This window comes from Lycium ferocissimum, chromosome 2, assembly GCF_029784015.1.
Source record: "Lycium ferocissimum isolate CSIRO_LF1 chromosome 2, AGI_CSIRO_Lferr_CH_V1, whole genome shotgun sequence".
NCBI lineage: Eukaryota > Viridiplantae > Streptophyta > Magnoliopsida > Solanales > Solanaceae > Lycium > Lycium ferocissimum.
The window spans coordinates 61,113,329-61,125,457 of record NC_081343.1 but is presented as its reverse complement, the minus strand read 5'-3'; the positions used below and the strand labels follow the sequence as shown (position 1 = coordinate 61,125,457).

The window sequence follows — 12,129 nt, the reverse complement described above, 5'->3', positions numbered from 1 at the left end:
GTTCGAATTTCATTATAAAGAACACCGAACTAACAAAAATTTGGTTTTTCAGTTTGTTCAATTTTGACGATTATTCTTCAACTTTTTGTCTTGGCACAAAAAATACAAATTCAATCATTCGACATAATAGAGTTATGGATGAACTTTCCATAAGTCAATATATGTTCAGGAAGAAGTGCACAAATTGACAACTTATGATCAATTGAAATATCTTTATGTGAGAAAGTTTCTTTTTAATACATGATAATTATTCATTTTTAATTAATCTAACAAAAAACTTAATATTGTACTGTCAAGCTTAAACAACATTTAATAATTCAAAGAATAAACAAAATACTCCCAAGAAAGTTCAGTATAGAACACAACACTCAATGTTAAACCTAAATAAAGATATGCTTCATTTACTTTTAAGAATTTTTGATTAAAAAAAAAAAAAAAGGAGAGGGTGGGAGGAGGGGGTTATATGAGCTTAATAAATCTCACCTATGACAATGAAAGAACAAATAAATTCAAGTATTTAAAATCAATGCATTTAATTAAACAGAAATGAGTTCTCAATAATAATCATATTAAATATTACTCTCTCCATTTCCAAATAAGTGGTGTTTTAGATTTTTCATTTTGTTTCAAAATAAGTGGTGCTTTAGAATTTCAAGAAGAAATTGATCTTATTCTTCCAAAGTTACCCTTATAGTCATAATTACTAATGAAGAATCATTAAGTAGTTTTTCTTTCTCTAGGCATGTTTACCTTAAAAAAGAGTACAGTTAAATTTGTTTGTGGTCTAAAGGATATATGATTTGATTTGTTATAAAAAATAATAAAAGTGCTAATAATGACTAGAGAAATCAAATGAATAAATCAATAAAGAATTATAGGCAATAATGAATTAAATAAGCCTGGGCTTTGTTAATCCTAGGAGAGAATTCTTTGATAGGTTTTCTCCGGTGGAACTATTGTATGCTTTGGCCTTGCAGAATTAATGTTAAATCGGTACAAAAGAATGATAAAGTAAGTTTAATTGCGAAAGATTGAATAGTATGAATGTATATAAGTAGCTGTTATTGGATGATCCTTTTTTTAGGGACCTTTAGTCTCCTTTTATAGTACTGATACATCAGCACTTAAGCTGTGGTTAAATTCTACTCCCTCCTTCTCAATTTATGTGTCACTTTTCGCTTTTCGAGAGTCAATTTGACTAAACTTTGAAGCTCAATTGGATTAGATTAACTTAATATTTTAAGATTAATATTTATATATTAGAAAACTACATGAAAAGTACTATAATTTGCAACTTTTCTCATATCAATTTGGTGAAAAAATACATCTTAAAATATTGGTCAAAATTGGTACAGTTTGAATCTTGGGAAACGAAAAGTGTCACATTAATTGGGACAGAGGGAGTAATAATAGACAATAAATGTTGCTTTAATTCTAAATCATAGCGTTCGCTTCGAATCTGGATCGGCCATACAACGTTAACCTTTCTTTAATGACCCGCGACAACTTCATCGGACAGTCCGCTCCGAGCTAATCCGGGGATCCTTATCCCGATCAAATGAAACGACTAAGCGACGTTTCACCTTCAACGGCCACGTGTTCCATTCCCTTTGTGCCATGTGTCGAGCTGTACTTTGTTATGTATACAAGGCATTTAATTAGGGATAAGTTAATAAAAACACTTTTAATTTTCTATGAGTAAAGAAGACTTTCTAAAAGCCCCAATTTTTAATGAGGGTGAATGTGCGTAAAAAATAAAAAAATCACATAAACGGAGGGAGTACATCACATGCAAGAACAACGAATTTGTTTAGATTAAATTTTAATTAAAGCAAAAACTACATAAACTTCTACGTTAGCTATAAAAATAAATATATTAATATGTCGATTTAGTCGATTTTTCCTAACTCAATATTAAACCTGCAATCAAGCAAACATATATCGGTTATATTAGTCTTTTCGGTTCGGTTGGGTTATTTTTATTGTTGAACACCCTCCACCGAACTGTAGAACCCAAATATTAGGCATGTTAAGAAAAGAACATTAATTGTCATAGATCCTTCTTTATTTAAGTATCTATGTTGATGAGAAGATTTTGTTTAAATCCATCTTATGATTAACAAAAAGGAAATACTTGAATTAATGACCATATTTATTTAAGTCGATAAAAAGATTTAGATTGAGGTTGATTATACTGGATGTTCAAAATCTGAATAAATAAGGAAAATAAGGAATGCGTAAAGATGGAAAAAGGTGATGCATTTATGTTATTTTCCTTCCAGAACTTAAACGTAGATATTTGCATTAACTCCACTTTTCCATTTTTCAATCCAAGAAAATTTTGGAATGTTCTTTTTGATAGTAAGCACTGGAGTGCCACAACCGTTACATGTAGAAATTGCGTGGCGCTCACTGATTGGCTTTCCTATGAAACTGTTCCTTTGCTTTTACTACTACTAATAAAAAATCCATTTCCCAAGAAGGAAACAAAATATGCGGTTCGAGGCTATGAAACCATATCAACCGTTGGATGAATGCAAATTGACGATCTGACGACGCATCTTGACTCTTAGACTGACGGGTGGAAACTTTTGCTAGAATGGAAAAATGACATAAGACACACCACAAAAGCTCTATATATTGCTGCTAACGAAAAAGAAAATAGTGAGCATAGTGTAGTGCTAGCACCATCAATCGAAAAGCTTGTGCTTCTCATTCTCTTTCTGTAAGTTAACTCATCTTTTAATTATTTTCCCTTCTTCCATTTCATTGTTTTTAATCCATTTTTACTGGACTTGCTTCATGGCTACGATTTAATTTCAGTTTCTGACTTTTTTCTTTTTAAGACTTTTGTTTCTGGGTCGATTTATGCTTCGGTTTTTCCTGTTTGATTGCTTTAATCTACAAGTATATAACTTTTAATTTTTTATATGTTGCTTTTGGTTGAAACTTTTTTAAACCTTTTTTTTTTTTTTTTTTAATTTATGTTACACCTTTTTCAATCTGCACTTCATATATCAATTGCTTTATTTTCTTCTCTTCTTGCCTTTTTTTGGGGGTTATACGCATACAATACATTTAAGGAAAGTGGCATCGAAAAAACTATTAAAACCGACTTAACCGACCGTACTGTAACATATCGAACCGGTTATTAGGTTTCTTTTAAGAAAACCGTAGGGTAATCTGACAGGATAAAAAGAACATGCTTCTCTGCTAGTGAAAAGTTAATTTGTTCATGTGAATTGTATTGCTTAGTAACCATGGTCTGGAAAATTTATGTCCTGTGATTATCTGATTGTAATTGCTACTACTACATTACTCACTCCGGATCAAAAAAAGGTGTCCACTTAGCCTTCTTGGGTCAAAAAAAGTGTCCACTTATTAAATCAAGAAACAGTTAATCTTATCTTTCCAGATTTGCCCCTATTAAGTGTTATGTGATCAAATCCCAATGCCTATTTAATTAGGGGTAGTTTAGTCAATTTACATATTTTTTTTTCTTGGAGTGAGTAGTTTCTTATGTGCAAATGGCTATGTGGACTCTTTTTTTGATCCAGAGGGAGTATTACATTGAATTTTTTGGAGACAGATGTATGCTAATTCGTGGCTTTCCTTTTCTCTTGTTAAGTTTACTATGGCTGAAAATAGTGGACATGGGTTTGGAAGAAACTCAGGAACCCCTCGTGTTGCGCTCAATGAAAGAATTCTCTCCTCCATGTCACACAGATCTGTTGCTGCTCATCCTTGGCATGACTTAGAGATTGGTAACCAATAACTATTCAATTTGACTTGTAACAAGAAAAACTAAAGAAAAGAAGTAAAAAAGCTATTCAGTGAATTTCTTTTTAATCAACATCAGTATATCACGTGTATCCATTTCAGTGTCTAGTTGTTATGGTCTTGTTATACATTGCATAGTGTGGGACTTGGTGTCTTTTTCTACTTATGCTTGATGTTCTGCACATGCAGGGCCAGGTGCACCCACAACCTTCAACTGCGTAAGTGGTTATGCCACTAATTCTTTTCTGAATATTGCTCCAACAACCGGAACCTTGTTATCTGGCTGTACTTGTGAATTTTTTGCTTATGTGGTGCATAGGAATTTTCATTCTTTCCAATCCCTTATTAAGTGCTGACGTTTATCGAATGTGGTAAGGTGTTTCAATAAATGGGTACTGACATATCTTTTTGTGTATTTAGTGATTTGTGATCTTTGAATTAGCTTCCAGTCTCTACTGGAAAAATATAACAAAGGTTGACAGTTGTCACATACAGGAAAAGAATTCAAATGATATCATCTTAATTCCTACCTACTATCTCACAGGGGCTTGCATGCCCATTTTATCTACCTGATAGCTGTCAGGATAGTCCCAAGTACCTCACAGATGGTGTTAAGTTTCAAGCAAACTAAAATCTTAAGACTTATGTTGCAGGTGGTTGAAATAGGCAAAGGCAGCAAAGTGAAGTATGAGCTTGACAAAGCAAGTGGCCTTATAAAGGTGCTATCCTGACTAGTGATCTTTATTTCTCTTTAGGCAGGAAAAATGTGTCTCTTTGTATTTGACGGTGATATCTATTTTTCTTTTTATAATATCCCCATTCCATGGGCTAGAAGAATGTCTTTTACGATGTGAAACTTGTATTAAGATCATTTCCTTTGTCCTCTTTTTGTTATTGGGATTTGCAATGCATCCATGCATGACACTATTAATGACTTTGTAGTGCAGGAATAATTTGTAATCATTGTTTGATTGCCATTGAGTTGTACAATAGAATAATGAAACTTGTGTTGTACTAAAAATTTAATGCAGCAATAGGCTTGTTTCCGTAAGATTTTATTGTTTGCTATCTATTCTATAAGATGTGATTCGGAAATGATATCTTTAGGACTCAATAAATGCACATCTATATTCATTCTAAACCGAATAGCTTCATAGCTGGAAAGAATGGTGTGGTATCTTCTTTGCTCATCTTATCTGCTTATTGCATGACGCGCTAAATCAATTTACTCTTAGTTCATGTTACGTGAACTATGCAGTTCTTGCTGCAAAGTTGTTAACATTGTGGACTTATTAAGACTTTGATAATCATTCGACTGAATTGCTGCTCTTGTGTCGAAAAGGTTGACCGAATTCTGTACTCATCAGTTGTTTATCCACACAACTACGGTTTCATCCCCAGAACCCTTTGTGAAGACAGTGATCCAATGGATGTCCTGGTACTGATGCAGGTGAGCCTCCTTTTACACACATCTTCCTTTAGGCCCAATCTTGCATTACTTGTCTCAGTGTAAGCTTAATCCTGCGTACTCTTACATCCATCCTGTATGTTGTATAGGAACCTGTGCTACCTAGCACCTTTCTTCGTGCTCGTGCAATTGGTTTGATGCCTATGATTGATCAGGTAAGGTTTTTCAGTAAACGTAAACTTTCTGCCACATGTACTTACGACATGGTGAAAAATGCTGGAAAAGGAACGTTTTTTATAATGTTTTCAACAGTTAATGTCTATTTTTTTTGTTTCCTAAATTTTGGTGTGTACCTCTTTTTAACCTTAAGAGCTCAATAATAATTGAGTCTGTAAAATATCATTGTTAACTTCTCATCAGCACAGTTGATAGAAAAGCCAAGAGAGGAAACAGTGAAACAGGAGTTAAATTTTAAATAGACGGACCAAATACCTTAGTGGTGTGTGACACAGTGGCACCACAGTTATATTTCCCTTTTATGTGACCGCATTACAATAATTGTAGCGTAATGCTAGTCATTTTGCAAAATGTGGAATAATTGATTGATGTTAGTACTCTGTTACAGGGTGAGAAAGATGACAAGATAATAGCAGTGTGTGCTGATGATCCTGAGTTTCGCCACTACAAAGACATCAAGGAGCTTCCTCCTCATCGTCTTGCTGAAATTCGTCGCTTTTTTGAAGACTGTATCCTTGCCTTTGGGTGTGTAATTGGTTAAATAGAGAAATAAATTGCATATTCATCCTGGCAGGTCTCTGAGCCTGCTGGATGCGGGAGATTCTGGCTTCATATGCATCCCCAATGGGTTTTCAAATTTCTTTAAACGTCAAGAATACATTTGAGTAAAACAATGTCCGCATATCGTTAGGCTTGACAACCTTTACTAGGTTCTACTTTTCTTTCTATACATCCTTGACTCTCTATCAACAGATAAAAAGAATGAGAACAAGTCAGTTGCTGTTGAGGACTTTCTTCCTGCTGAAGCAGCTGTTGAAGCCATCCAGTATTCCATGTCAGTGCTTTTGAGTTCTCTCATGTTATGGGACAGTTTATTTTTTGTGTTACCAGAGAGGCTAACTAAAAAAATTCATCTCCTTGGTTGTCATTGCAGGGACCTGTATGCTTCTTACATTGTGGAAAGTTTGAGGCAGTGATCTCGTTGATGACATGCTGTTTTCAGGACTGAAAGTAGAGAAGCCGGATGACTTGTTGAAGATGGCTCTCCGAACTTCATATGCGTACTTTAGTTTAATGTGGTGTTTTCAGATATTTTCAAATATATGTAGAACTTTTAATTTTCATGAATTCAAAAATGTTGTGTGGAAAAAACCACGGGTAATGTGCAGTGGTAGTGTAGAAAGAATGCTTTCCCAACGTCTGATAAAGCATACAATATATTGACGTGTTAGCTATCTTGTTTTGATTGGGTTTTGTTGTTCTTCTGCTCGGTCTTAATTACTATCCACCCCAAAATCTTAAAGCAGTGCGTGAGTTGCTCATGATATTATGGAATCTATGGGATACTAACTCAACGATGAGAGAAAATTGTTCTGCTTTCTCTGAGATATATAATCACATGAAAATTTGCAAAACTAATGATCCACATATCAAAGAAGCAATGCTGTAAGGCTTCTTCAAAATAGAGTGATAGCAACTTGATTAACTGCTGATGTGTTGGAGTAGTCTAGCCCTGGAAAAGAGACTGTAATCGCCATCGAGAATAAGTATGGAAATGTTTTCGGCAAAGAAATTACCATGGCTCGATTTAAAGACTTCTCACTTTGAATTGGTTGTTTTTATTTCGATATGCATACAGAATTGTAGTTAATTGGAATTAAAAAGGGAATTTTGCAAGTTGTCAGAGTTTTCAGAAATTTATTTTTCTTTTATCACAGAATGGGAGATGAAAATGAGAAAAAGAAACATTTACAAACTATCCAGACACATGAAATTATACTCTTACCTCACAAAAATACAATAAAACTAAAATAAAATGTCCTCACTAACAGTGAGAATTTAGCATCAATTCTATTTTTTTTTTTTTTTGTGGGTCAAAGAACTAATAGATAAATACTGAAAGTTTAAACTCTTTGGGAGGTCCATTTTAAACCATAGAAAATCATTTCTTTAGCTTACTAGAGCGCTTACAATTTTTCCTATACAAATTAGCTAAATGATACAGTCAAGAATGTAGTGAAATAAGAAATGGATAAGATCCCTCTATCTCTAATGAGAAGCGTTTTTTTCTTTAAATGATCTCTATGAGACGGAAATTCAAGTTATTCAGATGTAAACAATTAATAATGGCAAATTGTATATGTATAGTAGTGGCAATTGATAAGTTTACAAACATAATATCAGTGATAAAAGACTATGAAATATGTGCTTTAGAATGATTATGATCTTTTCTGAAATTTATTATCATTTCCAAACATATCTAACGTGAACAAATATGTGGAAGTATAAATTAATTTTCTTATGATGATGTCAACTAAAATTATAATTGGAATGAAAGTAGTCAAGACTATTATGTTAGAGGCAAATGAATAAATCACAAAGTCAATGACATTTAAGTTTTCAATAATATTCCCTTTCATTGCAATATTTTAGCATTGGAAATAATAACTAGGAGTAATTTATTTCATAAGAACTTGTTTAAAAAAAAAAAAAAAAAAGGAAGAGAGGCGAGTCGGGACTGGGTTCGGTTCAGCTCACTTCAATTTTCACCCTTTACTCGTCAAGTCGTCAGCTAAACATTTCCAGAGAAAGAAGGGAAATACATTTGAGGGCTGTTGTAATCAGTAAATTGGAGAAAGCCCGTTGTGATGGGGAAAGCAATCTACACCGTCGGATTCTGGATCCGTGAGACAGGACAAGCCATTGATCGATTGGGCTGCCGCCTCCAGGGAAACTATTACTTCCATGAACAGTGTACGTCTTTCCCTCCATTTCAATTACTCTATAAATGTGCTGACAACTAGGGCTTATGTATTTGAATTTGAAAACACTTTGAATCGTTGTAAATTATTTGTGCCACTTCCTTTTAGCTGCGTGTGTTGTCTGCGCATGAATTTGATTAGCTCAGCCTCTTATAGATACCGCGGTGAAGGTGCTTTTTGCAATGTTTGATGAAATACTCAACTTTGGTATTTGTTTTTTTCAGTGCATAAAGCTATTAGTATCTGATTAGCTCTTATTTAAGGAGCTAATTTCCACCTGATAACAGTTCACTTCTGTTAAGTAATTTTATTTATTTTTTCAAAAAAGAATGTTTTTATAGTGATACATAAAGTAACAATTGTTTGTAAAGCTAGAAAGTATCAGTGATACCACATTATGTTTGTGTTATATATTTTCTTCCATTCCAAACAGACATCCAATTCTCTAACTTTGAAACTGTAGTTTCCAATGCATTTTACTCCCTCTGTCCACTTTTAGTTGTCCAGTTTGGACTTTGCACATCCTTTAAGAAACAATAATTGATATGGGTATTTTACCACAATACCCATATTAATTGATGTTTAGTCTTAGGTCTTGAGAAATGATTTGGGGAATAAGTAATTAATGCTAATAAGGGTAAAACATGAAAAAGTATGTTTTTCTCATGATATGCTAAAAGTGACATGAAAATTTATTTTTAGTAGAGTGGACAAGTAAAAGTGAACGGAGGGAGTACTAGTTATCATTCTCAAGGAGATGGTTTAGTGGTTGCGGCGTAGGATACCAACGTGGAGATCATATAGGGGTTAATTCTCGCCATAACACTCAGTATGAGCCTATTGCACAGCCGTGGTAGACAGGATTATTTGACACTTGTGCTTGTGGGCTGTAATTCACTGTCTAATGAATTAGTTGGGCTGTAGTCGAAGTTACAATTTTTTCGCTTACTATATGGCTAGCAGTAATCTGAAGAGCAAGATTAAACTTCGGATCTCACCCAGTTCTACATATGTACGAGTAAAATGTTGTGACTAACATAAGTAGGGCCAATTGTTATAAGAGTTTATCTTGTCTATAGATATTTTCGCCCGTAGGTATGAAGCTGATGGCTTGGAATCTTTGACAAGCATTTTGCCATTGTCAATTGTGATAATCTTGTTTACTCTCATATTTGCTCACAATCAACCAATCTCACCATCTGAGGTTTTCATTTCTGTTCTCTATGTTTGGCTATTCATTTGCTTGCCTTGAGCCGATGGTCTACTGGAAATAGCCACTCTACCTCCCAAGGTAGGTGTTAGGTCTGCCTACACTCTACCTGCTCAGGCCCCACTTGTGTTGTTGTATGTTTGGCTATACTTCTAGAATTACGTCCTATTCTGCTTCTCTTTCCTTTGTTCTGTTATTATATGTTTTCCCCTTTAGGTCGTACCACATATTTGCTATTTCATGTCTAAACATTTTGGTTGTTGATGTGCTATCTCCAATATGCAGCATGCCTTCATCATTTAACAATTTTCATTCTCTACCTCCTTTTTATTCCAGTGTCGAGGCATAGAACTTTGATGAACCTGTTTGACAAAGTACCAGTTGTTGCTAAAGACGCATTTGTGGCACCAAGTGCCTCTATAACTGGTGATGTTCACATTGGCCGTAGTGCTTCTATCTGGTATGGGTGTGTCATACGAGGTAAGTTGCGCTTCTGCATATGATGGTAGTGTCAGCGCTTGAAAAGATCTTCTGGTAGACTTAGTTGTTGAATTATGCTACCGTTATACTGAGTCATTTTGAAGAATACATTTTTCATCCGTTGTGAAATTTTCCTGGAAACATTCCTTCTTGTTTCCAGGAGGGGGTGAGAAAAGCATTCCTTCTTGTCTCATAAAAGCTTTGCCTTTTCTTGAATTATGTTAATGGGTAGACACTTAGAAGACAATTGCATTATGGATCCTTAAACTTTGTAGTTGAACCAACACTACGTCTTATACCAAATCCTTATTTATAAAATGCTGTTTGTTGAAGGTTAGTTAGTCCAGCAAAGTAGAGATTTCTTATTTCTTGAAATACAGCATTATGCGGGTACGTGTTTCTCAGAACTGATAAAGTTTGAATTATATCTTGCTCTGGTACTTATCTGTAAGAAAAGGACAGTAGATATTGCTAATTGCTAATTTCTTGAAATACAGCAGTCACATGTCTTACAGAACCTTGTGGTTCTGATGTGTATGTCATCCGATGGTTCTTATTTGTAAGACAAGGGCTAGTAGGTTTGAGTGTACAATCTTTTATGCATATTACAGGTAATCTAATTAGGACTTTAGTCTAATTGAGTTACAATGGATTGTGCCGAAGGTACCTCTCAAACTCCCAAGGTAGGGGGTAAGGATTGTGGGATTTCACTGGGTATGTTGTTGTTGTTGTTGTTGTAGGTGTTCCCAAACACCAATTGTGAACAATAATATTGAGCTTTATAAAAGATACAACACTCAATTAATTTAAACTATTCCGAACCCAATAAATCTGTAGTATTGGAATATGAAAAAAAGTTAAGAAGTTCGGGCTTCAATCAACTATGATTGCATGGTGTTTTTGCTTTTTTCTTTTTATTTTTCGTGTGCGCAGAGCGCCCTGGATATTTTTTTTTCTTGTTCTTGCTCAACATGAAATTCCGTGCAGGTGATGTGAACAGTGTCAGCATTGGAGCCGGAACCAATGTCCAGGACAATTCTCTAATTCATGTAGCTAAATCAAATATCAGTGGAAAGGTTTTGCCTACGATAATTGGCAAAAATGTTACTGTAGGTGAGAAATATCTGGTAATTTAGAGCATAATATACACCTGCCATTATTTTGAGTAAGCTTAATGGTTGACTTTTGATTATCAAATATAAAGGTCATAGCGCTGTGTTACATGGATGTACCGTTGAAGACGAGGCATTTATTGGTATGGGTGCAACCGTGCTTGATGGGGCGGTTGTAGAGAAAAATGCTATGGTTGCTGCTGGTGCCCTTGTAAGGCAGAACACAAAGATTCCATTCGGAGAGGTTCGTGGCAGACTTTAAGTCATTCCTTTCGCCATTATCGGGTATTTTGCATGCGTATACAAGTTCCTACATTGGTCTTTACCAATTGGTGAAAAGTAATTATTTGTACATACTGATGCTAGTTTCCATCTTAATCTTTAGTAAGTCGTTTAACTTCTTGATTACCACTTGTGAAACTGTGCATGTGACTGTTGACGATTAGGCAGAGATGAGTTAGGATGTGGACTGACACAAGGGAATTCTTAGGGCAAAATCCTTTCCAAGTTCTGTCTTGCTTTCTCGGGCCGTCATGATAAATGTAGAAAACTTTTTTGCTGCGAATTTCAAGTTGCTAACACATGTAATTATGACACCAAAAATCACAGGTCTGGGGAGGAAATCCAGCAAGGTTCTTGAGGAAGCTCACAGAAGAAGAGATAGCGTTCATCTCAGAGTCAGCCACAAACTATTCCAATTTAGCGCAAGCTCATGCAGCTGAAAATGCAAAAGAGTTGGATCAGACTGAATTTGAGAAGGTGCTGCGGAAGAAATTAGCATGTAAGGATGAGGAATATGACTCTATGTTGGGTGTTGGTGAAACACCTTCAGAGCTTGCCCTGGCAGACAAGGCACCAAAGGCATCCTAAGTGTAGGTTCGGACTGGGGTGTCCCTGGGGTTTCGTGATGTTATTGGATAACTCTTTTTGTTTTGGGCGGATTAACGTGGAGATGCATGCGTTTAGTTTCCAATAATCAAGGTCAGGCTGAAATATCAAAGGTTAATACTGGTATGAAGCTCTAGCATTTTTCTACTTATTATGTCTGGCTGATCAGACCCTTTTGACTGTTTATGAAAACCAAAGTTACAGTAGAGCTTATATATTTGACTGTTTATGCAATTTGAGAAACTTCAAAGA

At 35.0% G+C, this 12,129-nt stretch overlaps 2 protein-coding genes across 2 annotated transcripts; both read left to right on the top strand.

The window, feature by feature from the left end:
- Positions 1–2,853: 2,853 nt before the first annotated feature.
- On the top strand, positions 2,854–6,660 carry LOC132046535 (soluble inorganic pyrophosphatase 1-like). Its single transcript, XM_059437188.1, has 9 exons — positions 2,854–2,907; positions 3,629–3,764; positions 3,970–3,998; positions 4,434–4,499; positions 5,123–5,230; positions 5,338–5,403; positions 5,814–5,934; positions 6,179–6,260; positions 6,360–6,660. Exons 1-9 carry the CDS (start codon positions 2,869–2,871, stop codon positions 6,400–6,402), a joined length of 690 nt encoding a protein of 229 aa, XP_059293171.1. The 5' UTR covers positions 2,854–2,868; the 3' UTR covers positions 6,403–6,660.
- Positions 6,661–8,008: 1,348 nt separating this feature from the next.
- Positions 8,009–12,129, top strand: LOC132046534 (gamma carbonic anhydrase 1, mitochondrial-like). Its single transcript, XM_059437187.1, has 5 exons — positions 8,009–8,179; positions 9,734–9,877; positions 10,865–10,990; positions 11,082–11,233; positions 11,599–12,129. The coding sequence occupies exons 1-5, from the start codon at positions 8,074–8,076 to the stop codon at positions 11,857–11,859; spliced, it is 789 nt and encodes a 262-aa protein (XP_059293170.1). The 5' UTR covers positions 8,009–8,073; the 3' UTR covers positions 11,860–12,129.

Coding starts and splice junctions, on each gene's coding strand:
- LOC132046535 (XM_059437188.1), top strand. CDS start 2,869: ATGCTTCGGTTTTTCCTGTTTGATTGCTTTAATCTACAA. Junction 3,999..4,433: donor CACCCACAACCTTCAACTGC/GTAAGTGGTTAT, acceptor CTTATGTTGCAG/GTGGTTGAAATAGGCAAAGG. Junction 5,935..6,178: donor TCGTCGCTTTTTTGAAGACT/GTATCCTTGCCT, acceptor CTCTATCAACAG/ATAAAAAGAATGAGAACAAG.
- LOC132046534 (XM_059437187.1), top strand. CDS start 8,074: ATGGGGAAAGCAATCTACACCGTCGGATTCTGGATCCGTGAGACAGGA. Junction 8,180..9,733: donor CTATTACTTCCATGAACAGT/GTACGTCTTTCC, acceptor TTTTTATTCCAG/TGTCGAGGCATAGAACTTTG. Junction 9,878..10,864: donor GTATGGGTGTGTCATACGAG/GTAAGTTGCGCT, acceptor AATTCCGTGCAG/GTGATGTGAACAGTGTCAGC.